Below are 27941 nucleotides of genomic sequence, written 5' to 3'. Positions count from 1 at the left end.
GGGGTGAGCGGTAACAGTTGAGGATGCGGGTGCACTAGACTTACCCCCAAGCCGAACCCATGCAGAACCTGCTCTAAGTAGGGCCAATGGACCCTATCGAAGGCCTTTTCAGCATCTTTGGCCAATAGCATACATTCCTCCTGCAGGCGGAACGCCGTTTCTATGATGTGTAAGACTTGCTTGGTATTATCGCTAGTTTGACGCTGGGTAATAAAGCCCGCTTGGTCCGGCTCCACCAATTGGAGCATGTAGGGAGCTAGTCTCGTAGCGAGAATGCTCGTATATAGCTTGAGGTCAATGTTTAGGAGCGAGATCGGTCTGTACGCACTGCAATTGGTAGTATCTTTCCTGGGTTTCGGGATGACTACAATCGAAACCTCTAACATTTCCTCCAGGATCGCGCCGGGTTGGGAAAATGTGTTAAGCAAGACACGTAACAGGGGGGCCACTTGGTTACAAAAGGTTTTATAGAAGGCCGCGGAATAGCCATCCGGGCCAGGTGACTTCCCAAGCCGGAGGCGCGAAATAGCCGCAATGACCTCCTCTAGTCTGATGGCCCTATCCAGGCTGGTAGCCTGGTCAGGGCACAGAGACGGAAGCTGCGCAGTTTCCAGATAGTCAAGGCTATGCTGTACATTGAGGGAGTCACCCGAGTATAGGGTGGCATAAAAGTCCTGAAAGGATTCTGCTATGGCTACATCGTCTGAGGTGAGGTCACTGCCACCTGACCGGATAGCCTGCACTCCCTGCCACTGTCTCACTTCCCGCAGTTTATGAGCCAAGAGGCGGCCACACCTGTCCCCCCTGTATAGTAGGAGTGGCGAAGGCGAAGGGCTGCGTATTCAGCCTTGTCTTGATCCAACGACGCGAGCTGCTTTCGTTCCATACAGAGTTGGCGCCAAGCCCTGGCAGCACCAGTGCGTTGGTGCATTTGTTCCAACTCCGCAACTCGTTGGGTCAATTCGGCCCGTTTCTGGCCAAGTTCTTTGTTAATAGCAGAGGAGATGGCTATAAATTCTCCTCACAAGACAGCTTTAAGAGCCGTCCACTGCGTCGCTAAGGAGGTGTCCGGGTTAGCGTTAAGAGCCAAATAAGTTTGAGATGGCCGCCTTGATGTGGTCAGTGATGGAGGTCTGGTGCAAAAGGGAATCACGGAGTTGCCAGTGTCTCTGTGGTACCTGTGTACAGGGAAGTTGGAAAGAGGCCATGACGGGGGAGTGGTCAGATAAAGATTCAGTGAGGATGTCAGCGTCAGTAGCTAACGTCAGTAGTGGGGTGGTGCACAGGAAGTAATCAAGTCTGGCATAGGTCTTGTGGGCACCCGAGTAATAGGTGAACGTCCGTGTCTGTGGGTGGAAGTGTGCCATAAGTCAACGAGCCCAGGTCTCGGAGTCGAGCCATACCTGACCGTGAGAGGGCCCCCACCTGGCTAGTGCGTTGGCAACATCGGTCAGTGAGATTGTCAAAGACAAGGTTCAAGTCTCCCCCCAGTAGAAGGCGCCGCTCAGAGTTCGCAATGGCTTCAGTGAGAGTGGTGCGTAAGAACTTGTCCTGGCCCTCGTTGGGAGCGTATACCGAGCCAATAATGAGAGAGATCCTCGCTACCTGGAATCAGTATGTGAGTAGGCGGCCTCTGATCTCAGTCTCTTTCTGGAGCACCTAGCCCTGGAATGAGCGGGAAACAAGTATGGCTACCCCAGCCGAGTGTGAGGAAAACAGCTGTGTGGGGAAGGCCCGGGACTTCATCCTATGCTGGTCCTTGTACAGCAAGTGGGTCTCCTGTAGCAGACAAATGTCGGCTGTTGAGTGCTCTATATAGTTAAGGACAGCCCATCTTTTGATGGGGTTATTCAGGCCCCAAACATTCAGGGTCAAGACCTTACATGGACCGTGTGGCATTTAGGGCACTGGGTGAAGTGTTTCGATATAATCGTCGTGTAGGCTGTGCGTGGAACGAGTAGGGGGAGAGGACGGCAGTGTCGGTCCCAGAGGTGATGTGCGCTGGTAAGGGGAGGGAAAATGTGGACAAGGGGAACCCACCCAACAAGATGAAAATAAGGGAAAGGAAAAAGGAAACCTAAAAGTCCATAACTAAAGAGTCCCCAAAAACTGACCCCAACGGGTAACAGGACAACAAGACCAAAGAGCAAAAATAGTCAGTTGCCCCGGGGCAGCTGGTCAGGTAACGCGGGGGTGGCCGTCATAGAGCCAAAAGGAGTGTCCGAGCCCCCCGCCGCCCCCCGCGGGCAACGATGGGGTCCTTAGTGCAATCAACAGATTAGTGGCGTTCATTTGACAGTAGGGTCCTCTCCAGCTAGGTCCATAGTGACTGCGGACAGGGCTTCTTGCTGGCTCCTGACAATCTCCGATCTCGGTGCCTGCCACGTGCCATCCCGACGGGGAAACCTCAGGCTTTGAGGTAGAGCTGCGGTCGTCATCATCTTCAGGAGGTTTCGTCAGTCCCAGTAGGCGGCAGGCTTCCGTGAGTGAGCGGAGCTGGTGGAGCTTCCCATCATGCCGGAAAATAAGGCGAAAGGGGTGGCCCCAGGAGTATGAGACCCCTTGTTGTCGAAGATGATCCGTGACTGGTCGGAATTGGCGGCGTCTTTACAGAGTGACAAGGGCTAAGTCTTGGTACAACACCGGGGAATGACCTTGATATGAGATGGGATGGAGAGATTGTGCCTTGGTGAGTATGGCCTCTTTAGTCCTAAAGTCCTGCACGCATACCAGAATGTCCGCTGGTGGGGCCTTGGGGTCTTGAGGTGGCCCCACTCTATGTGCTCTGTCCAGTACAACATCTGAGGTCTGCGCCTCACCGAGGATGAAGCGGAAGAGATCTTGAGTGAACGCAAAGGTGTCGCAGGTGTCCTCTGAGAGTTTGACTCCTCTTATCCTGATGTTATGCCGCCGAGAGCGGTTCTCCAGGTCTTCCATCTGAAGTTGGAGATCGATGTTTTGATCCTGGAGCCTGATCATCTCTTGTTGCAACGTGGTTTGATCTGAGACCGTAGCGTCGAGCCTCTCCTCCAGGGAAGCCACCCGCTCCCCAACTCCGTCGACATCTCGTCGTAGCTCCTTAACCTCTGCCGCGAATTTTGTTTTGACCGACTGAATATCCTCCCTGAGGGTGAGGAACAAGGATTCGAGGAAGGCTTTCGTGATAGGCTCGTCTCCCGTGGCTGTGGGGCCTCGTCTCACCTCAGCCTCCGGGCCGCAGCCGCCATGTCGGAGTTGGAGAGTGAGCGGCCGAAAATGTCTTTGAGGCCCTTCGTCTTAGTGGTCCTAGCTTTGGACATACTACCAGGCCTCCAGGGGCAGCGATGGCGTAGGGCCGGGGGTTCGGGTATGCCCTCCCGGGAAGTGGGTCACCCCACCAAGCAGGTTACACTACCCTCAGGGCCTCCGGAACCGCAGGGCCCCCTTCTTTCAGTCCAGCGCAGTGTCCCACTTTGGTAAGCCCCGCTCTAGGTGCAGCCCCGCCGCGTAGTATTGGGTGCATCAATCTGGTGGCACCTATATTCCCCCCGGCCGGTGCCGCTCCTGGTGTCACCCTCTGTCCGCGTTGGCGATGCCCTAAGTGTCTGTGCTGAAGGCCAGGGATCCCCTCGAAGCCATGTTGAAAGGCGCAGCCACTCACCCGCAGTTGTAGGGTTGCACAATCGTCAGCGGGTCTGGGTCCCGGGCTTCAGGGCCGGTACAGTGGCCGGAGGTGCCTCCTTACCCCAACTCCTGTCCGCTCCGTGCAGGGGTCCTCGCGTGGCGACGCTCAGGTGTCTCTCCCCACACCAGGGCCCCTCAGTGGTTGGCCGCCGCGTGGCAGCAACACAAAGCCCCCGCCGCCTGTGCGCGTCGGGGGTGTGGCCGGTGATGCAGTTCTCCCTAGGCCCCGATCTGGGCCTCGAGGCCGGTGTAGCTGCCAGGCAGGCTGCGGCAGTGCGGGCCGATCCGCACCTCGTGGGGCCTCAGTTGAGTGGTGCTTGGGGGTCTCCTCCCCCTCTTCGCGGCCCACCGGCCGCAGCACCCGGCCGCCGCGCCCCTCGCAGGCAGCTGGCCCGCGGCGCACCGCGTCGCAAGTCGGGGCCCACAGCAGGCGGCGCCGCTGCTTGAAGTTAGGCGGCCGCCCGAGCCCCGTGCGAGTCCCGGACGCAGGGCAGGGGCTGCGACTCGAGCCGGCTGGGTTCCTCACAGCAGGGCCAAAGCGTTATTGCAGGGCAAACCAGTGGGGAGGTCTCACCTTATTCCCAGCCGGAGGGACAGGCCCCGCAGCTCTTCACGGTGCTCCTTCGCCATCTCAGCTGCAGCGGGGGTCTCCCGGCCACCGGCTGCAATCGTCCCGGGTGCCCCACCAGGAGCACCGTCTCCCTTGAGTAGCTATGGAGGCGACGGGCGGAAACCGCGGTGTTGAGAGCGGGCCTCGGCGGGATCCGACAAGGACCGCCCCTGTTGTTAGGCCTCTGCCGCGCCAGGAATGTCACCGCTGGGCTTGCGTTCACTGTCGGGCACAGCGTCCCAGGTTCACTGCCGCAGCTCCCATCAACAGAGCAGGACAGCACGGAGTTCGCCCAACAATTTCAGTGATGTCGGTACCTCTAGGGTGCTATCAGAAGCTTTTTGCGGTGGACAGCGGGCAGAAGCTCGAGAGAAGATGTCCTACCTCGCTGCCATCTTAGCCACGCCCCCCAGCGATTTGTTTTTAGTTGTAAAATTTGGGGGTTCTCACCTCTTTGCCCTAACTATGTTCTTTTTTTCTATCAGCTGTGCCCCCCTCTTCAACTGAGCTGAAATGTATTTTATTGTGGGATCAGAGTTAATGTTTGAAGTATTTTTGATATAAAGTAAATTAAATTTAGCTTTGTGTAAGACGAATCAATGATACCTAGCCTTGTATCGTAAGTTATTAAACTGTTTGAGATGAAGAAAAAAAACAATTGTGGGTCTTTATAGGCAAAGCTGGGGTAGTCAGCCTGTTAAGTTCATCCGACATTGTGTTTCTGTTTTTCATCTCCATTTCTTCCTTAATGTTTTGTGAAATTATTACTTTTTCTTCCTTCTGCATTTAATTTCCAGTTAATTGTGTTGGATCCTCCGGTGAGTAGTTGGTTGCAGCCAATTTGACCTAATTCTCTTTCTAGAGATAGTAGCTACTGAGATACACCTCTAGTGCTGTTGAGTTTCATGTGCTGTCTTAGAATAGGCTTGTACACTATTTGTACGTGTTGTTTTGGGGCTCAATTGGGTAAAATGTGCATGTTCAGTCAGTATCTGTACCTCAACAATGCCCCTGATAGAACTCATTCTTCTCTACAGGTAGAAGAAAGTGAGAACGAGTGGTCGGTTCCACACTGCTTTACAATCTATTCTGTTAAAAAGACCATTGTGGTGGCAGCAAGGTAAGCCTACTGGGTGCACATTGTAGGAAGAACAGCACTAGTGTTTAGGGCATTGGATCTGGTGAGCAGTAGGCATTTGGTTCGAAGGAATAGTCTGGTATATGATTACAATTGTAGGTGTAATGACCTCTGATCTCTCTGATTATGAATCTGAGGGATTCTCCTTTCCTTTCCACCGAGTCTTCCTGAGGATTCTTGTAACCCCGTGCATAAACCAACTATGAATTTATTTCGGAAACACTTATGATGCCAAACAACATTGAATTGTACGTGAAGTGGATTCCAAAGACCAGGCAGGAGTTTAAACTGCCACATGTCGGCCAGTCAAACAATACTAAATGAAAGCTTGAATGAGCATTGATAGACCCATTTATGTTTGTGCCTGGATCAAGATGTTTTGTTGTTCTTGCAACAACATTATTTTACATAGTTACCTTAATTTAACTACTGTGTTACTCCCATTGTAGACACAATAAGCGTGACTTAGTGAATCTTTAGTGGCCCAGTGTGTATTATTAAAATAAATATGAGTATGCTTCAACAGTAAAATTGGAAGCACAGCAATAAGGTTTTTAAACAATTTGTTGGCTGGAATCTGATAATTTTCTTCCTAATTCTCTTTCCTCGTCTAGCCCTCGTCTCCTCTTTTTATGTTCACACTTCTGTGGTTAGGCAGTGACATCCCACTCTGCTGAATAAGAAAAATGGGAAAGGGCAAAAGACAGAAAAGGGACCGAGAGTTTAAGAGAATGGTATAGCGAAAGGGCGAAGGAAGTAAAGTAAAGGCTGGAAGGCAGTAGCTGTATATGTGAGGTCCAGAGATGGATGAGTGTGGAAGGGTGAGAGATAAGGTAAAGCAGTAAAGGTGAGGTAGCATAAAAGAAAGACAGATGTAGAAAGAGGAAGGAGCAGTAAGCGAAAAAGAGGTAGAGGAATAGGTCTGGTTTTAAAATGAGAAAGATAGAGTTAGATACATTCATAAGGAAAATAAAAAGCTGGGAGAATGATGGGGGCACCGATGATTGAGCTATAGACGAAGGTATAGAAGGTTAGCTAGAGACTGGCAGAAAGATAGAGGTAAACCTGTAGAGAGGCACAGGAGTTAGAAAAGTATAAAGTGATGCTAGGTTTAGAGCAGTGAGGAGACGGGAGAAAAGTGAGCTGAAGTATAGAACTGCTTTGGTTAGAGAGGCAGAGAGAAAGGTGAAAGAGTCAAGGGTTAAAGAAATATGAGATGTAGATAAAACATGCATGACCAGCAGTCAATTAAAAATAGCTTTTTAATTCACAGTTATTATGGCAGATATTTACTGTCGCAATTGCTTTATCAAGAGGCACCTTGGGAGGAGGGGCTTGGCCACTTGCACACTTAGTCCATGTCTTAAACAGTCTGTGGCCATCCTCTCTGTGAGAAGTTGGCCTGATGTATGATGTCTCCAATTCTGAGAGCACCTTGTATCAGTCCAAACAATCCCTTATGGTGGTGGTTGTAAGTCAACCTGTAGACAAGCTATCCTAATGGTAGCATGGACTAAGCAGCCTTTAGGCTAAACTCAAGAGGGCATGTGAAGCCAGCTGTTTTACCATATGCAATCCTGTAATATCAAATTAAAGGGCACCACACAAGTTATATATTATAAAAATATATGTATTTATTACTAGAATAATCCTCTGTACTCTTTATGAGTATAGAAGCACAAGCGTTTAAACAAAAGCACAGTTTAACATATGAAAGTTGCACAATTATGAATGAGGCCGGTGGCCACTCAAACCATATATCAAAAAAGTGGTATAAGTACCACTTTACGAACAGTGGTAAGGCCTGAGGCCTTGGGAATCGCTGGAACTACACTGAACTAACAGCAGTTAGGACGGGAGTAGCCCGTGGGAATCGGGTGCAGCGCTAAAAGCACACGCATGCACCAATGCAAAGTCAATGGTGCGTAAAAGTTACTGTTTTGGAAGTCTTCCGACTGGAATAGAATTACCACACTTTAAACTACAACACTAGAGGTGTAAACCACTACAGGAGCACCGGTGTTAGATCGTTACCTCACCCACAGGAAGCGGGTGCATAGGTGCCAAAGTGTGTCGGGTTTCGTCGTGTAGATCTATGGAGCCTGGAGATGAAAATGCTGCAGGCGGCCAGGAGAGAAGAGTCCGGTTGGATCCAAGGGTGGATCGAAGATGTAGAGTACCTGAAAGCAGAGGGGACAGAGTCTGGGTCACTAGCCAGTGACCAGGATGGAACCAGGAAGGAACCAGGCGATGTCGGGAGCAATCAGGTGGTTGTTGAGAAGTTTGTCTCCGCTGCCACGTGGACTCTGGGGCATCGAGGATGACATGGAGTGAATCACGAGCTGTCCCACAAAGGCTCTCGCTGTCGCCGGTGTCTGCTTCCGAATCGGAGTTAACAAGCCTTGGCAAGTGCAACCCACGCAGGATTGGAAGATCGCTTCTTGTTCGGACCAGCAAGGTCAGATATATTTGCTCCTTTTTAGGGGAGCGAGGGCCAGTCTGGAGCAACCAGACCAGCAGTGTAAATTCAAGGTTTCGTTGGTACTGGGGCCACTAGCCAACGGGCAAGTGACCGGACCAACGCGTCAAGCAGGAAAATGCAAAAGGGCCCCACGCAGCACTCGGTGAGTGGAGGGGAGATCTTTGGTGCAAAAGCTGCTTGGGGCTGGGGCTTCTCAAACCCCAATGCACAGCTTCAAGGGAGCCTCGGGAGCTGCACGGTCAGCACTTCCTAGTTTTTCCAAGATGGCCGGCTCCACGCTTCACGTCGCCTCCACGGGTCTCAGATTTGCTGGGACTGTGGATCGGGCTGTTAGAAGTCAGGGAAGCTGGGTCTTGTCGATCTCTGTCGCTCGAGTTCTGGCGGGAACTGCAACAAAGCAAACCGCTGGATGGTGCCTGTTTGCACAGGGTGGTCACTCCTTGACCACAAGGGAAATTCTTCAGTCTTCCACGTCGAGTGGGATGTCGAAGGGTCCAGAGTTCTGTATCAAAGTTTCAGTCCGGATAATCTGATGTGCACTGGCACAGCTCCTACCTTTATTCCAAATCAAGGGGCTGGATTACCTGCTAGGTCCCTCCTATGGGTGGGACCCAGGAAGGGGGTGGTTACACCCCTTTCCCTTTGTCCAGTTTCGCCCCAGAGCTGGGGCTGGAGTGCCCCAGAACCGGTTTGACTGGATTTTGCATGGGACACCTTGTGTGCCCCAGGCAGTGTCTAGTTTCTTTCAACCCTCCCTTCTCCAATCCACTATCTCCTGTCTGGGGTGGTGTAACACCTCCCTGTGACAGGAAACTCTTTGTCCAAGCCTCCCCTGCCAAGTTTCAGTCAGCAGAAGGAGGCCATACTTGTGTCGGGGCAGCAGCATCTATTTTGTGATGCTGAGGCTCTGGTTAGATTTAACCGCGTTTAAGTAAAGTAACATGTCTTCTCCCTCTAAAAGAGTGGAATGCTACCCCCGTCGCCAGAATTGGCGAGGGGGTAGTATTCCAAAGTGTATGACACCTTACACGACATGTTTTGATAAAGGCAAACCAAAGTTAGTAATAACCACGAGGATTATAACACACTTAAGAGTATATGGTATGGCAATATCCTGGAAGAGCTATAAGGAAATGGTTCTGAAAGCTGCAGACAGGCTCAGCTCATGCTAGAGCACCATCTCACAAAAAACCAAGCCCTCTGCCTCCAGGAGTGTTAAGGCCTGACATAGGAGTGACTAATAGGTGTGTATGTGTCCAGATATAGGTATACTATATCCAAGCAAGGGGTGATTACAAGACCTTGCCCCAGCTGAGTGATCAGCCAGTTGTGTCATTTTGGATTGCCAGCCAGGGGTGGAAAAAGATATGCTGCAGCCCCTGGTAGGCCTTGGATGCACCTATGCCCTGGGCACCTATAGTACACTGTACAGGGGCTGATAAGGTGACCCAATCCAATTTAGTTATGCACCTAGGGTACATGGAGGCCATTTTAAACAGAGAGCAGATAGCCTGGGACCCTGGTTAGCAGGATCCCAGGCCAACTAAGTCGAAAACCAGCTTAACACTAGGCAACGAATCTGGGGTAACCATAGTCGGGTATCCACCTTCCTACACTCTCCTTCCTTTGGCTCATGATATGATGCCCTTGCTGTTAGGCTTGACAGCCTCTTCTGACTCATAGTATGCATGGACATTAATTAGGGGTACCCAGTGAAAACACATACTGCCCATGGTTTTCCCTTTGGACCTATGACTCTGCCTTGTTACTCATGGTACAGAGGGTCAAGAATCCTGCAATAGGAACAGAAAGTAAACTGTGTTTCAAGGGCTGTTTAGATTGCTTTCTGCCCTTTCCACTCCTCCCATTCCTCCTGTCACTCAGCTGCACATAGGAGGTTGGTGAGGGATTGAGGGTGAGGCAAGATGTTGGACTTGTGATGACATCAGAGTCAAAGGGTCTGCAAGTCCCTGTGAGTTGATATTCTTGTTTGAATGCTACAACACGTGTTGCTTAATGCCATGATCTGAGGATCTGTTCTGCTTTTTCTCTCCGTTTCATTGGGGTATATCCATGGATTCCATCTGTGCTCCCTCTCATTCGTGACCCTCATCCTGTCCTTTTCTTGTCTTGCAGTACACGTCTCGAGATGGGAAAGTGGATGGATGACCTCAATGTGGCTATTAGCTTGGCAAAGAAATCCACCGATAAAACTGAGCACTTCCTGGAATCCTCTTTGCTCAGTCACTCCAACCGTGAGTTTCAAGACTATCACCCCTACCCCACCCATACACTCCATGCACAGTGGCAACAACTTTGAGCCTCACACCAGCATTCCTTCAATAGTAACAGCGCAATGTATAGTAACTGAATAATCAGTTCTTTTGGTCTGGATTCTACAGCATTATATGATTTTTTTTAATTAAAACATTTTATTAGTTTTTTTACACTGTTATCATTCACAGTAAATCATTAGATTCAACTGTAGTACAGCATTGTATGGCTGACTACTGTACCAGTGTCTAATAAGTATGAGATTCATTTGAAAGCATTTAATAGGCCCCGTGAGAAAAAGGAAGAGGATAAGTACATTTGAACCACAATTTTGAGTAGAACACCAGAGTTAATCCACCCACTTCATTATGAACGTCTGTGAACAGTAGCCTTGGCAACTAAGGGACTGGCTAGAATGGTAAATGCAATTTCAGCCGAGGAAAGAACTCCATCTTGCAAGATATAATTCAAGTTGGCCACAGGCTACCCAAAATGTCTGAACTCCTTATGTGAACACTGTAATGAGAGCAGCTAAAAAGAAGAGCAAATGGACACTAGGTTCCCAAGTGCTTTGACAAATCATTGTGCCACCTCCTTTCACCTCTAATATTTAATAAAAGAGTGTGCTCTGCAAGCCCCAGTGCTGTCCTTTTGTAGATGCAGGTACTTTCTCTCCTTCCTGCCACTTTTGTTAGAAAAATGCATTGCCTGCAGGCACATCTTCCCATGGCTTTAAACATAAAAGGTCTACCATACCCCTTGATGCTTCCTGTAAGGTATGGTGTAGGCACAGTGTGATCATGTGGTTGTTCCAATAAGTGGCAGGATAAGGGCTATTTTTGGTCACTCCGTCTGCTGCTATTCCCTAGTCTGAGTGCTGGAAGAATGATTTTAGGAGACAATCCTTCACCATCGACTACTCCCCCATGACCACTGGACACCCGCACCACCGAAGCCCTGACGTGCATCCTCCTCAACATGCGCTCCTTACACAGACACACCGTAGAGATCTGGGACCTGCTCGACAACCTCTTACCAGACGTCGCCTTATATACCGAAACATGGACCAACACCACCTCCGCCACCAACATCGCCACCGCCATGCCCGAAGGATACAAGATCCAGAGACAGGACCGCCTTCACCGCCCAGAAGGACTCGCCATCGCTTACAAAAGCTCCCTCCAGCACGAGCGACCCCCTCTCCAACACTGAGCAGCTCCACTTCCAGACCAGCCCCAGAACCACGCTGCGTGGGACCCTCGCCTACAGACCCACGGGGCCTCGCGCCTCTCCCGCCACCTCCATTGCTGACCTCGCCTCACCCCACGCCATCACCTCCATGGACTACATTCTCATCGGAGACCTGAACTTCCACCACGACAACCTCAACAACCCCGACTTCATCACCCTCCTGGACAACCTCACCAACCTCGGGCTAAAGCAGCTCAATACCACCCCCACCTACAGAGCCGGCCACCCCCTTGACCCCATCTTCGCAGGAGGGACAAACATCCACGTCAGCCACACCACGCAGCCCCTCTTGGACGGACCACCACTTCACCTTCAACACCACCACCGCACCCAAGCCTGCCCGCGTCCGCCACAAATGAACTTGAGCAAGGTCACAGAGGAAGACCTCAACTCCACCCTCCACCACGCCCCCCCTCCGCCATGACCAACGCCAACTCAGCAGCCAAAGAACTACACCGCTGGATCACCAGCTGCACAGACAAACTCGCACCCCTCCGACACCCCGTCAGACAATGCCCCCTGAAGGCTGCCTGGTTCACCGCTGACCTCCAAGAAGCCAGGCGCTCCTGCAGATGCCTCGAGAAACTCTGGAGGAACAGGAAAACCACTGAAGACCAGAACACCTACAGGAATGCCATGACTGAATACCACCAGCGCATAAGAGACACCGAGAGGACTTTTATCAAGAACAGAATTCACACCAACGCCAGTAGCACAACTGTGGTAAATAAATAAATAATACCCTATTTTTGACTAGACATATATCATAACAGATAGCTCAATAAATAAGAGTCAAGATTCGAGGTAGTAGGAGTTTTGCAGGTTTAATACAGCATAAGGACAGGAACAGGACAACCTGCATAGGAATAGGATGACAGGGCCCAGCAGCTGCTGGGGCTGGGATGAGCGCGCTAACTTTTAATAACAATACATGAGCATATATACATAGCGCGAACATATAGCATTACATTGCAGTAGGCGTAGCAGTGGGTGTGACGCGTAGCAGTCGCGAAAGATAAGAGTAAAAAGAAGGTGTAACTCAGACATGTGATGCAAACGTAACAGAATATGTCATGAATGGGCGGAAACATAGGAGGGGGCTACCTAAGGAGCCGGGACCTCTAACCTGATGGTGCGCGCAAACTGGCAATGACGTGTTACTAGGAGAAGCTGGGGGCTATGAACTCTGTGCTAGGAGCAGAGACTAAAGTCTGGAGGGTCGGAGCGACATGTACCTAAACCCTATCTAGTATCTGATGTTTAGGGAACATGTTGATATAAACTAGAAGTCATGAGGGGAAAAGCTAATTGACTCTAAGACTAGAGCATGCATTTATTCTACATGTAGTGCGTGATGAAGAATATTAAATGACCATTAAATACAGTATTTCTCTTAATATGGAGCCGCATAGGCTAGACAATGACGGAAACTATTGATGCAGTTCAGTAGCTTAGGAATGCAGAGAAGGAGGACTAAACTGATAACGGGAATCATAACATAGTCTTGGCAGACTCAGAGACTGAGCCAAGCTGCACCGGGCACTGCGAGGCAGGAAGTAAGTGAAAGGTCGAGGATACAGGTGGGGGCTGGATCGCTCCTCAGCGAGGGTTCAGGAGACAGGAGCTGAATCTGATGTCCGGGCCCTGTTAAGGCCTGGAAACGGGGACTTTATAATGAAATAACGTGCACACTGAGAAACGTGGCAACGTAGCTTTACATAGGCCTGATATTCGTAGTATTCACGAGGACTGGAAACTGGCATACTAGAGGAGGACACAACTATAATTGCGTCTTGAATCGGACATGGGGAATAACATATGCATATTGATCATGCACACATAACATATGATGGATGACACGTAGGGACACAGAACATGACAAAATTTACTTTTCCACATTCCCTCCTTGTCACTACGTTTCCATCAGGAAACATCAATATTCATGATACCATCTATCATTTCATACAGTACCATTTGTTCATCTCGAATTGTCTTGGAACGGGATTTAGAACGGGGCTTGGGACTAGGAATACAAGAGGTAGCACACATGCCGCAAATCGCAGGGCCACATTGTATACAGAGGCAGCAGCTGAATATGATCGCTACTGCGATACCTAGAAAGGACAGGACTTTCCATCCCCAGGCGGAAATTATATTCCAGAACCAACCGGACCATGTCCAGGTGCCTGGATCTTGGTGTAATAGATGGGCTATTTTATGGAGTCTGGTTATAGCTGAATAAACAGACGGCGCGTTATTTGGAATGAAAATGCAACAACTGGATCCGATGACTCTACAGGCCCCGCCCCTATCGGCCAGTATGACGTCAAGGACGAGACGATTCTGGAGCACAACAATTCTCATAAAGGATTGCTCTTCGGTTAAGTTACCTAAAGCGGAGGCAGTCTCATCTACTACAGCTTCAAGGGTTCTTGTTAACCTACGGATTAGCTTACTATTTACAACTGTACCTAAATAAGGGAAAACACCTTTATCAATATCAATGAATTGCTCTGCAGCAGTTTCAGTATAATCGACAATCGGGAGGTTTCTCTTGTGTCTAGTATGTACTAGGAAGGAATTCCTATGGTAGTCAGGTGGGGCTAGGAAAACAGGTGGCAGTAGGAAGGCAATGTAACAGGTTCCCTCCCAATCGAGGGGCAGACGAACATATGCGGTTTGACCACAAACAAAATAAGAATGACGTGAAGCTTTAAAAATAGATTTCCCACTGTCACTATACTGGATAATAGTAGTACAATCACTATGTCCTACGTGTACAGAACCATTATTTCGGACACATAATTCGCCTTTGACTGGTAATACTGAAATAGCAGGTGAGTCTGGAGTAGTATCAGACTGAACATTCAGGACCATAAAATTCGACGAATAGTTACCTAAATTATACACTTCATTTTCTAAATCTAAACCTGTTCTGTGGGGGAGACCTTGCTTGTCTGGGAAACATGTACTGTTAAGAAAAGACATATCTGTTGAGGATGACGTTAACGTGGACCATGCTCCACACGAACCATTATGTGAAAAAGGATAAGGAAAAAGTGGCAGAACTCCCTTTGACGTCTGGAAAGGGGGCAGTCGACCACACACCCAACAATTAGTGGCATTGCTGGTTTGATGTGAATAATGCAACATGCGGATAAATGTATTGTTACGCATAGCGAGGCGGTATGAATATTCGTGAGGAGGCAGATCACTAAACGTGTGCTCTACTGTAACATTAGAAGGCTTATTTACATGAGGAACTGGAAAACACAGGAAAAATGCGTAACTAGTGCAGGATATCAAAAGGCTGAGAAATAATATGAAACTTAGAAAAACGATACATCGGATTGAGTTTGGACTAACTCTCTCACTATGGGGGTCTATTTTATACATGTCAGAAACAGTCTAACCGTTTCACCTAGGGGAGGACTTAGACAATCAAACTGGCTGACTTATTTTACTAGACCTTAATTTCTGTTTATACTCCTGTTGCGGAGTTTTCTCTAACAGGGGAGGGGTTGTGTCAATGTCATTTGCGGGACAGTCCTTAGGAACAATGTTTTGACAAGTCTTGATATCCTGGGAAATGTTCTTGGAGACCGGTTTTAATCCGTAGAATTTCTTGACGTGCGAAAGGTGCACCCAGCCGCGGCGTCCTTCCAATTTCACAGCTGTACGGGTGGTGAGGAGGACCTGACGGGGCTCCTTCCAACGTGGCTCCAGCGGACTTGATCTGTCAAAGTTCCGGACGAGCACCATCGAACCTGGAACGATCTCATGCGGTGCCACCTCGGTATTGTCTGGAAATGTGGCGGCAACCTGTGAACGACATGAGTTGAGGGCAGACATCAAGGAAGCTAGGTAATCTGTCAGCATATTACATGAAACATCAGTAATACTTCGGGGTCTAGGAGTACCCCACATGTTAGGGGGGCGGCCGAATACGACCTCATACGGGGACAGACCTGATCTGGAATGTGCGACCATGCGCATATAAAACAAAGCAACTGGCAGAGCTACTAGCCAGTCCACACCTTTTTCTTGACAGACTTTGGCGATGCGGATTTTCAGAGTCTGATTATGTCTCTCGACTAGACCGGCTGCTTCAGGATGGCGTACACAATGGAACTTCCACTGGTACCCTAACAACAGGGAAACGTGCTTCATCAACTCAGATGAGAATGGCTGACCGTTATCAGAATATACGACTCTAGGGAGTCCATATCGAGGGAAGAATTCACGAACCAACTGCTTGGCAGTGGTCGCGGCTGTGTAATCGGGGACTGGATATGCTTCTGTCCACCTGGACAAAGCGCATACAACTACAAGGACATACTTGAAACCTCGACATCGCTCCATCTGAATATAATCCATCTGGAGGACCTCAAAAGGGTGGTCAGGAGGCTGGAATCCCCCTTGTTCCACCGGGACACTTTTACCTGGATTAAACTGACAACATATCATACAGGTACGGACTTTCTGCTTGGCTGCAGCTCGTAAATGCTTGTTGAACCAAATGTTCTGGATACTGTCTAACATTGCTTTTTCTCCTAAATGTGCTGGACTATGTGCGGTATTAATGATGACTTGAACCATAGAGTCGGGGAGAAACCATGCGGTCCTACCCTTTGTTAACCATCCTTGATCTGTCTGGACCCCTCCTTGTTCAGACCATTTCTTGATTTCATCGGGAGTAGCATGTAACTGGATATCTATGACATCTTGAGTAGGGTCCTTAACGGTCATACATGTAGTCGGATCTGGAGTGTGTGTCATGTTAACTGGAATGTCTGGAGTCTGTGCTGTAAGCTTGGCTGTGCGATCTGCTAGATCATTACCTTGAGAAATAATGTCAGTAACTTTCGTATGTGCTTTGCATTTCATGATAGCGATAGATGTCGGTAAATGTATTGCATCTAACAGAGCTTGGATAAGGATACCATGCTGAATCTTCGTTCCATGAGAAGTCATGAAACCTCTCTCCTGCCAGAGCACTCCAAAGTCGTGTACAACTCCAAATGCGTAACGTGAATCTGTGAAAACATTAACTTTCAGGTTCTTGGCGTGTATACAGGCTTGTGTCAGAGCAACTAGCTCTGCTGCTTGAGCGGACAGGGTATCAATACGGTGTGTCTCAATAACTTCAGTGTCAGTAGTCACTGCATACGCGGCTACTAGTTCTCCTGTACTAGTCCTCATACATGAACCATCCACATAAAGTGTCAGGTCAGGGTCTGGTAATGGAATATCTGTCAGATCTTGTCTTGGCTTTGTCGTAATGTTAACTACTTCCACACAGTCGTGTGCGGCAGGATTTGAACTAACTGATGGTAACAGTGTAGCAGGATTCAGGACGTTGCAGCGTCTAATATCTATGTGTGGCTGAAACAGTGTCAATTCATAACCTGTTAAACGTGCAATTGTCAAGTGCTGTGTTTGTGTTCGATTTAAAAGAACTTCCACGGAGTGTGGGACTTGTACTGTCAGGGTATGTCCTAAAACTATGGAATCACTTTGTCTGATAGCTAGTGCTGTGGCTGCAACTGACTTGAGGCACACAGGCAGAGCCTGGGCTACTGGATCTAATGTGCTCGAAAAATAAGCACAAGGCTTGTTTTGTCCTGCTTGATCTTGTGTGAGAACAGATAATGCTGTACCTTCACGTTCAGTAACGAAAAGTGTAAAAGGCTTACTGTAGTTCGGTGTCGCTAGAACTGGAGCTTGACATAAAGCTTTCTTTAACTCGTTGAAACTAAGTGTATGTTCAGATGTCCAAGGGAGGACAGTCGATACGGCTGCCTCCTGTGTCGTTAACTGTATCAGTGGCTTGGCTAGAAATGCATACTGAGGGATCCATTGTCTGCAGTAAGAAGTAAGGCCGATAAAGGCACGTACCTCCTTCTGGGTCCTGGGCTGAGGAAGACTCGCTATTAACTGGATACGGTCTGGTGTCAACTGCCTACCCCTCTTGGACAGTAAGTGTCCTAAGTAGACCACTTGCTGGACACAGAATTGAAGCTTCGAAGGGGACACCTTGTGCCCCATCTCGGCTAGGAAATACAGAACCGTCAGTGACGCTCGCTCGCAGTCACGTTCAGAACGGGCTGTGATCAGTAGATCATCGACATACTGGAGCAGGGCAGTGTCAGTTGGCATGTGAATATTGTCTAGTTGTCTCTTGAGTGCTTGACTGTAAATACTAGGACTTTCTGTGAAACCTTGAGGAGCGCGTGTGAACATATAGCTCCTTCCATTTAAACAGAATCCGAAAAGAAACTGGCTGTCTGGATGGATGGGAACACTAAAAAATGCGTTCTTGAGGTCTATGACAGTGAAGAACGTGGCTTCGGAATCAATGGCTGTCAATAGGGAAGAGATATCTGGGACAACTGGGTACTGAGGAATAATACATTTGTTAAGTTCCCGTAAATCAATCACTAATCGATATACTGGGGGTGCATTTGGATCAGTACGTTTCATGACTGGAATGATCGGAGAGTTACATACATTGGAGTCAGTTTCTACAACTACTCCTTGAGCCATGAGCTCGTCTATAATTTTGGATAAGGCTGCTACAGCCTCAGGTGGCAATCTATACTGCCTGATTCGTGGTAACACTACACCTGGTTTGAGAGTCACACGATGGGGTGTGTTTTGCATATAACCTACATCAGTTGGACCTTGCGCCCATAAATGCTGCGGAACTTTAGACAGTCTGGAATCAAAATCTCGTAATACATAGTGACCCTTAAAGTCACGTAGGAACAATCGTATTCCCTCTGGGGAACAACATATAACTGCACCTAACTCTTTCAGTGTTTTAATGCCTAATAGATTTTCTGGACATGACTTAGTAAGTAACAGATCAGTAGTGCGGGACAATGGACCTACTTCTAGAGTGACTGGCTTTGAAATCTCATTAACGATAGGCTTTCCTGAAAATCCAAGGGAAACATTTCTTGAGCCTGAGAGCGGAGCCCCTGGAACTTCGGCATGACTAATTGCGGTCCTACTTGCCCCTGTATCAATCAAAAACTTTCTGTCTTTCCCTAATACTTGACTGTGAACATAGGGACCTTCTTGATCTACAGGTATCTCGATGAGAGGCAAGCCTACCTCCCTCTCTAGGCTGTTTCATGAATATGGCTGGTACTCTGGATACTCAGACTGTGCATACTGGTACATCTGCGATGTAACATGCTGTGTTGCAGCAATAGGCTGCGGTACTGTAACTGTCTGTTGTGCATTCTGTGGCTGAGGAATCTGTGAAACTTGTTCCTGTCTAGGCGGACGTGGTCTTTCTTTAGTCTTACCAGTAGCTATGTTGTGTTTCAGAACTGCACACTCATTTATAAAATGACCTGGTTGTTTACAATAATTGCAGTTCCCTTTAACGGGTGCTGCAGGATGACTGGCTTGATTCGGACCCCTCTTCTGACTGTCTTGAGGAACAGATTGTGCAACTAGCACTTTCATTTTCGTGTCTTTCATACGTTTTCTCTCGTGTTCTTGCTCTTCCCTGATTCTATTCTGGTGGTACTGGAGCATCTGGAGCATCTGGGACGGAGTATTTGCTTGCCAGGTACTTTCGACTTTCAGAACTCGGTTTTTAATTGGTGGACTTGAATTCTCGACTAATTTGGTAACGAAAAGGTGAGGGTATGACTCACTACTTGTCTTGAGGCCACTGTTGATACTAAAGCATTTTTCAAACCTAGAATAAAAATCACTAATATCTTCATCTTGTTTCTGTTTACAGGCTGAGATTGCATCCCAGTCTTCTTTTCTAGTTGTTAATAATCTGGGTAAAACTTGAATTAATAATTCTGGTAATTCTTTACATTTCTCTCCAAGACCAGTACCTGGTACACGTATCTTATCTTCTGCTTCTAGGACTGCCCAATCTATCTTTTTCTCTCCCACCTCCCATTCTTTTTCCTTTAGCTTTTCATACACCCCTGCGGGTAGCAGAACCTTTAACATTTTAATGATATCTGGGTAAGTGTATTCTCCCATACGGAGCATGTCTTTTAATTCTCTATGGAACCCTGCTGGATCTTTGTCATGACAGGGAATTAATTTCTTCATTTCGAGGAGTTCCATCTTTGTGATCGGAGTGTATACAAACACTCGCTGCATTTCGCCACCCGCTCCTCTGACTGGGTGGACTTCTCGTAACGGATTCTGTCTGTCTATGTAGAATGATTTACTTTCTGGGGGTGAGACATGGACAAAATGCGGGTTCAAGAATGTTCTATATTTGTGGCGTTGTTCTAGAATGACACTAATTAAATCGGTACCTAGACCTCTCCATCTGTACTGGAGTAACTCGTTCAGGATATCATGTAACGGGCCTGGATCAGAATGTTGACCCTCATACAGAGTAATGAGGTGCTGAATCATATACATACCCACCAGTCGCTGCTCGGCTGGGGGCATTTTCAGGAACATTTGTGCCACTATTTCGTCTGGAAAAGTGGTAGAATCAGTAATCCATCTGACTGCCGATCGGACTAGTTCCTGTTCATGCATAGTACTTAACTCACTATAACCGATTCGTGATTTCAGAATGTGATCGGTAGCTTGAAATACTTGTTCTAGGGAACCTTGTTCTGGTGCTGGATGATGGAAAATAGACTTGGGTTCTAGACGTAAATGGCGATCTGGAAATCTAGATTTTCCTACATACGCTATTCTGGCAGTATTCTCGTCGTCTTCCTCTTCAGGATCAGAGGTACTTTCTTTCTCGCTTACTTGTGCTGCTTTACGCTGTTCGTGTATCTTTATTATCTCTCTACGGATTTTCTTGTACATACTTTCCATGGCACCAATGGTATTGTGCTTTCCTTCGGCTATATTATCACTCCACTTTGTTAGAGTTTTCATTTCTTCCGGGTCTTTAGACGGGTAATCCTGTTCTCTTATTAGACAGTTAATTAAGAACTTTAATATCATGCGCTGAATCTCGGCTTTCCTTTGAGACATGGCATCACTAATACTTTGTGGGTCATCCCCTGTACGGATGAAACGATATATCCTGTCTAGATCTTCTTTCATATTCGGCAGGGTGACTAGATACTCGGTCACTCTCCTTACGCGTACGGAATATAAAACCATATTAAACTCGCCTGGAACTGGGTCATAGACACATTCGCCAAGGGTTTGCCTGATTTCTGCAACAGACTTATTACTTTTAGGAGTACGCTGTGATGCTTGAGCATGTAATTCGAGTGCTGATAAACGCTTGTATGGCGGCGGGGTTTGAGGAAGACCTCCTCCTGCGGCCCCTAAACTAGAATCATCAACTGATGCTTTTCGTCCTGGCAGGGTCTGTAACTGTAACGTGGGCTGGACTTGTATGGCGGGCTGACCCGGGGGGGCTGTTAAGGGCACCCCGGTGTCTGGAGGAGCAGGAATTACCTGGTTTACAGGGACTGGCGGAGCGCGAACAGGATTTGCATATTCGGGGACTGTGTCGTCCAAATAGGACGAGATGAAAATATCAGCTGCGGTCGGTTTGTGACGTAGCTTGGTCGGAACTAATGGTGGCGGAAAATTACTGGATGCCTCCGGGGTCGCTTTTGGCAAGCCTTCGGCAAGAAGAGGATACATACCCTTAATGAGGGCATTCCTCTGTCTGTCTGATTGCTCAGTTCTAACTCGTTCACCTATCTCGATTAATTCTCTTTCTTGGGCTCGTTCTTGGGATTCTCTACTTAGTTCTGACTTTCTGATTTCTTTTTCGGTTCTTTTATGAGCTTCTTTGCGCCATAACTCGATGGCATCTTTCTGTGATTGTCTGGCTTTCTTTTTCCATAATGCCTCCTCTACTCGCATGATGCATTCGGCATCCCATGTACCCGATACGGGCCATCTATACTTTTCTTCTAACTGTTTGGTATACTCTACCCATAAATCTAGATACAATATGGCACTTATGCCATGTTTCTGATACATAAAGTGACCTGGACTGTCCCTGGGCGGGACGGGAACTGCTGCTTCCAGCAGACCCTTTCTAGTCTTTAACTGACGTAACTTGGAAAATATAGGCATGACTGAACTGTAATCTAGACACAATACAATACACAATAAACACGATACTTATTTCCCATTCATACCACGACATTAGAATACATGAAAAACATTTAAAATAACAGTTCGGACAGAATACTACCTGGAAATACTTGAAATTTCTCGAGAACAGAACTGACTAGAACAGAAACTAGATGCACTGCTGAAACAGTACGAAACTTACCGGTCTCTTAAAGAGACACGTCAGGACCCGCATCCACCGAAGTGGACACTTCGTTTGTGGGACTGTGTACCACCAACCCACAGACCAGAGTCAATCAAATTGACCCTGTCTAGATACCACCCCAGTAACGGTACTCACCGGGCAGCAAGAACGGAAGGCCTCGGACTGGACTGGACTGCTACGACGACGAACTTCGGACTTCGGACTTCAGTTACGGGTGGACCTCCGGATACCTCGGACCTTGGACTCTTGGCTTGGGCTCTGGTCGGGACTCGCCGCGTTCCTCCACCGTCTCGTCTGGATGCTGGACCGCCTCCTCCGTCTCCTCCGTGGGCCTGAGGGATACTTGAGCAGAAATATCTGCCACTGCGCAGAAGAGTTCCGTCACGACTGCAGAGGGTCAGGGGGTCGGCGTGGCTTCACCGACGCGTGGGGAAAGGGCAAGTCCCTATTCGGGCGCCATTATGTGGTAAATAAATAAATAATACCCTATTTTTGACTAGACATATATCATAACAGATAGCTCAATAAATAAGAGTCAAGATTCGAGGTAGTAGGAGTTTTGCAGGTTTAATACAGCATAAGGACAGGAACAGGACAACCTGCATAGGAATAGGATGACAGGGCCCAGCAGCTGCTGGGGCTGGGATGAGCGCGCTAACTTTTAATAACAATACATGAGCATATATACATAGCGCGAACATATAGCATTACATTGCAGTAGGCGTAGCAGTGGGTGTGACGCGTAGCAGTCGCGAAAGATAAGAGTAAAAAGAAGGTGTAACTCAGACATGTGATGCAAACGTAACAGAATATGTCATGAATGGGCGGAAACATAGGAGGGGGCTACCTAAGGAGCCGGGACCTCTAACCTGATGGTGCGCGCAAACTGGCAATGACGTGTTACTAGGAGAAGCTGGGGGCTATGAACTCTGTGCTAGGAGCAGAGACTAAAGTCTGGAGGGTCGGAGCGACATGTACCTAAACCCTATCTAGTATCTGATGTTTAGGGAACATGTTGATATAAACTAGAAGTCATGAGGGGAAAAGCTAATTGACTCTAAGACTAGAGCATGCATTTATTCTACATGTAGTGCGTGATGAAGAATATTAAATGACCATTAAATACAGTATTTCTCTTAATATGGAGCCGCATAGGCTAGACAATGACGGAAACTATTGATGCAGTTCAGTAGCTTAGGAATGCAGAGAAGGAGGACTAAACTGATAACGGGAATCATAACATAGTCTTGGCAGACTCAGAGACTGAGCCAAGCTGCACCGGGCACTGCGAGGCAGGAAGTAAGTGAAAGGTCGAGGATACAGGTGGGGGCTGGATCGCTCCTCAGCGAGGGTTCAGGAGACAGGAGCTGAATCTGATGTCCGGGCCCTGTTAAGGCCTGGAAACGGGGACTTTATAATGAAATAACGTGCACACTGAGAAACGTGGCAACGTAGCTTTACATAGGCCTGATATTCGTAGTATTCACGAGGACTGGAAACTGGCATACTAGAGGAGGACACAACTATAATTGCGTCTTGAATCGGACATGGGGAATAACATATGCATATTGATCATGCACACATAACATATGATGGATGACACGTAGGGACACAGAACATGACAAAATTTACTTTTCCACACAACGGAACTCTTCAACGTCATACAGCAATTCACCAGACCCCCCCCCAGCGAAGAGACGGATGTCACACCAACCCAGGACCTCTGCAAAAAACTCAGCTCATACTTCCAGCTGAAAATCAAGGCCCTCTACGACAACTTCAGCGAACAGACTCCACACACCACCTTCCTCTCCACCACCTACACGCAGACCATCACCACCACCTGGAAACGGGCTACCCTGAAGACACTGCCACGACCATGAAGAAAACCCACTCAGGGGCCTCCTCGGACCCCTGCCTGCCACACATTTACCACAGAGGCACCGCCGCCATCGCACCCGAACTACGCAGTACCATTAACGCCTCGTCGAATCCGGCATCTTCCCCGACGACTGGAAGCGGGCAGAGGTCAAGCCCCTCCTCAAGAAACCCTCAGTCGACCCAACGGACCTGAAAAACTACCGGACCATCTCTCTCATTCCCTTCACAGCCAAAGTCACTGAGAGATTCGTCAACGTCCAGCTGACCACCTTCATCGAAGAGAACGCCATACTTGACTCCTCCCAGTCCAGATTGTGCACGCCCTCCTCGCCACCACCGACGACATCTGCATACTACTCAACCAGGGCCACACTGCGGCCCTCATCTTACTAGACCACTCCACAGCCTTCAACACCATCTCCCACCGCACTCTCGCCGCCGGACTCCACGACGCTGGCATACGAGGATCCGCCCTCGACAGGATCCGCTCCTTCCTCACCAGCAGAACCCAAAGGATCAGACTCCCACCCTTCCTCTCCCAACCCACAGAGATCAACTGCTGAGTACCCCAAGGATACTCGCTCAACCCCACGCTCTTCAACATCTACATGGCCTTCCTCGTCGCCATCGTTAGACAGAATGGGCTCAGCATAGTTTCCTAAGCTAAAGACACCAAGCTCATCCTCTCCCTCATGAAGAACCCCAAAAACACCAGACTCTGCTTCCAGGAAGGAATGAAAAACGTCGCAGCCTGGATGAACAACAGCTGCCTTAAGCTCAACTCTGAGAAGACAGAGGTCCTCGTCCTGGGACCTTTCTCCTCCACCTGGGACAAAACCTGGTGGCATTCCGCCCTCTGAAACCCACCCACTCCTTCAGACCACGCCCAAAACATCTGCATCATTCTAGACTCCGCCCTCACCATGACTCGCCAGATCAATGTCGTCGCCTCCACCTGCTTCAACTCCCTCCTCATCCTCCGCAAGTGGATATAGTATAGATTAAATTAAAAGGAACCACACAAAGTATTTATAAAAAATACATATTATATAACACTATCTAGTATGTTACAGTATCTCTTACACTGAGACAGACACAAAGCACACAATACTTAAGCAAAAGAATCATAGTAAATAACACTAATATACAGTGAGCCGGGGGCCAACAAACCATATACTAAGAAAGTGATATAAGAACCACGACTCGAGTCAGGACAATGTCGAGAGGACGTAGAATTGCTGGGGACCGACAGAACAACCCAAGGTAAGTAGATAGAGACCGCACGAAGAGCGGGTGCAGTGTGGGAACACGACCACGTGCTCCATACAAGTCTGTGTGCAAGTCACGGTTGGAATTTTAAAGATTAGGGACCCTTCCTAGTGGACCCTGGAGAGACCCCTTGGAAGACAGGAGGTTGGAGAGCCACTCCACCTGTGTATATCGTGGTACCCAAGTTACCTATTCTAGGGAACCGTGTGTGAAGTGGTGTCGGGAACCGCTGTCGAACCCAATGGAGGACTTCAAGGAAGTGCCGCTGCTGGAAGAGGAGAAAGTGTCCGGAGGAATCCAAATGTGGATTCTTGACAAGGAGGACCTGAAAGCAGAAGGGACAGAGTCTATGTCACTCAGGGGTGACCAGGAGACTTGGAAGATAAATGCCCTCCGATGTCGGGTGCTTCAGGAATGATGGCGGTGACTTTGACTCTGCAGCTGCGAGGACCAGGCGACGCTGAGGATGACCAGAACCCGGATGCGAGCTGTCCCACAAAGAATGTGGAGTGCTGAGGGATCGGTGTATGGAGGGAGCACCAGCAAGCCTTGGGAAATGCAACTCACACAGGAAATCAAGAACGTGCATGGATGGGACCAGCAAGGTCCAGGAAACTCACCACAAGCAGGGGAGTCAGGGCAGGCACCGAGCACTCAGGGGAGCCCAAGGAAAACACACACGACTCTCAATTGGACCCACAGGCCGGCGGCACAGGGTTTCGCAAGAGGACCTCAAGCAGCTCACCAAAAGGAGCAGGCCACTGTGCCCACGAAGCGGTGTGGCTGAAGATCTTGGTACAAGAAGTTGCCGTAGGTTAGGGCTACTTGAAGCCCAATGCACTTGTTGCAGAGTTGCCATCAAGCATATGCACTTTTAAAACAAGTACAAGAACATAGAAAAACATTCCTTGTGGGTTAAATGAAAACTACGGGACATGCAGCTCCAATATATGTTGTTATATCTGGCAAAACTTACGGTGTTGACACAAGGCAAGGCCCAATTTTTCGAATCCTCAGAAGAGGTGTGGGAGTGGCTGGAGGTCTGCGGGATACACTCCTTCCTCGAGAGCAACAGGATTGGAGGCGCAGGTGGGGTACCCATTCTGGTAAAGGAGCACAGCTCAAGGAGAGTGGGGTGGGGTCCTTGGACTCAGAATCAGCTCTAGAACAGAGAGTCACAGTTGGCAGCGATGTTACTATCCTATTGGGAACAATTGACGAAGGGGGCTCAGACACGATTGAGAAGTCCATAATGCCGAGCACAGAAGGTCAGTCACAATCTCTGGGCCCGACGGTGGGTGTTGTTCCGGAGACTTTGCAGGAGGCGTAAGCTGTGATGAAGGAGGACTAACGGCCAACAGACCAGTCTAGTTGCACGAGTGGGCCACGTTTTAAGTGCGGCATGTGATTGAATGGTGCAAGTGGAGTGGTGAGGATGAGTGTGAACAAAGGCAGCTGAAGCATGGTCAGGACATGTGAATGCAAGGTGCTATCAGCTGGAGAGAATGTAGCGGTATCATATCAGATTGGGCCGTGAGAGTGGAGGGACTCCAGCCACGCAAAGTGATCATACCATAAGTGCTGTTTTAGTTTGCAGGGTGGGCAGGTTCCGTTTGCTCACCTTTACAGGAGGTGAGAGTTGCATAGCCCCATCTGGACTTCCAGGGTTTCGTATATGTCCTGGCACGATTACGGGGTGGGCATCAACGGTAGCACAGTTGCTCGTACAATGTCCGTGGGTAGGTGTTTGGAAGTTATTCCAGGGTATTGGTTTGTTAGAGTTTGTTACATAGGTGTGCAGCACAGGCTGTCGGCAATGGGTGGGCAGTGGGATGAGTTAGACACAAGAGCTAGATTTCTCTGACATGTTGACCGAGAACAGATTCCTTAGCTGGAACATTAGGGGCTTAGTCAACTGTACAAAGCGCCATAGAGTGCTATCCTTTCTTAAACGCCACTAAGTGTCTATAGCATGCCTTCAAGAAACATACTTAGATGGATCTGGTGCAGCTAAGGTAGCTAAGAAATGACAAGGTCAAATGTACTGGTTCTTCTTTTTCAACCTACACCAGGTTAACAGTGGTGTGGGTGGCTTCTGGGACACTGTTCAGTCCCACATACAGTGAATCTGACATGAATGGCTGATTTGTTTTCCCCTGGGGAAAGTTGGATGGAAGGGAGGTCACTATTTTGAATACATACGCCCCAAACACAGACAACCCCATGATTTTTTCACATTATACAGGACTTAATAGCCAATGAACTGGACACTCTTAATTTGGATGGGGACTTCAACTGTGTATTGGACCCAGACTAGGATAGGCACCTTCCTAAATCCTGCATGAAACCAAAGATGACACAGAAGCTCCAGGAGGTTATGTGCGAGCTACTTCTTAATGATGTTTGGTGGTAGAGTCATCCATCACTCTCTTTATATACATGCCACTGCCTTACACACGGCACATACAGCAGACTGGATAGAGTGCTGGTATCGGGTGTGCCTGCCTTTCCAGATGCGGAGGTAACACATTTGGCCCGTTTTTTATAGGCCTACTCTCCAGTGCTGTGCGTGGTGAGGTGGGGGACCGAGCCGGTGGAGGTTGCCCCCCAGACATACCAGACCATCAGGTAGGGAGAGCTGCTATATCAAGGGTTGTGTCTGACTACATGGTCACAAACTGGAAGTGGCCCAGGCTGAGGACCCCACTGATCTGGACATAGAGGATCGGGACAGAAGGCTACGCATGCAAATTTGGGATATATAGGACAGACTGTACAAATACACCCTGAGTCGATGTCGCCAGAGGTTACACGCCAAGGAGGACAAATCAGGGCACTTATTCACCTGAATTCTGCGTAAGAAACAGGCAGCTCCCCCAACAAGTAGTTTGACGGACGAGGGAGGAGATTTAGAATACACCAGGATGGGGCGATTTTCAGAGGTTTATAAACAACACCTACAGCTAGTCTATACAGCAGATTCAAAGGTGCGCGAGGACCGCTATGCCCCTTTTGGTTGGCCCTGACACAGCTACTGGACATGGGGGTAGAGGAATTGGACACTCCGATAACAGTTGAGGAGATCCAAGAGGTACTTGAGAATATGCCGGGG

The 27941-nt window shown here is 48.6% G+C and overlaps 1 protein-coding gene across 2 annotated transcripts in view; it reads left to right on the top strand.

Annotated features, from left to right (window-relative positions):
- Positions 1-27941, top strand: part of FARP2 (FERM, ARH/RhoGEF and pleckstrin domain protein 2) — a 1696743-nt gene that overhangs the window by 1541064 nt on the left and 127738 nt on the right. For both annotated transcript variants that reach the window (XM_078665691.1, XM_078665692.1), the window contains exons 22-23: positions 5311-5393; positions 10030-10148. In XM_078665691.1, the coding sequence (XP_078521817.1) occupies positions 5311-5393; positions 10030-10148 (202 nt within the window). The remainder of the gene's footprint in view (positions 1-5310; positions 5394-10029; positions 10149-27941) is intronic.

This window comes from Lissotriton helveticus, chromosome 11, assembly GCF_964261635.1.
Source record: "Lissotriton helveticus chromosome 11, aLisHel1.1, whole genome shotgun sequence".
NCBI classification, from domain to species: Eukaryota; Metazoa; Chordata; class Amphibia; order Caudata; family Salamandridae; genus Lissotriton; species Lissotriton helveticus.
The sequence above is the reverse complement of the archived record's forward strand: the minus strand, read 5'-3'. Positions and strand labels throughout refer to the sequence as shown.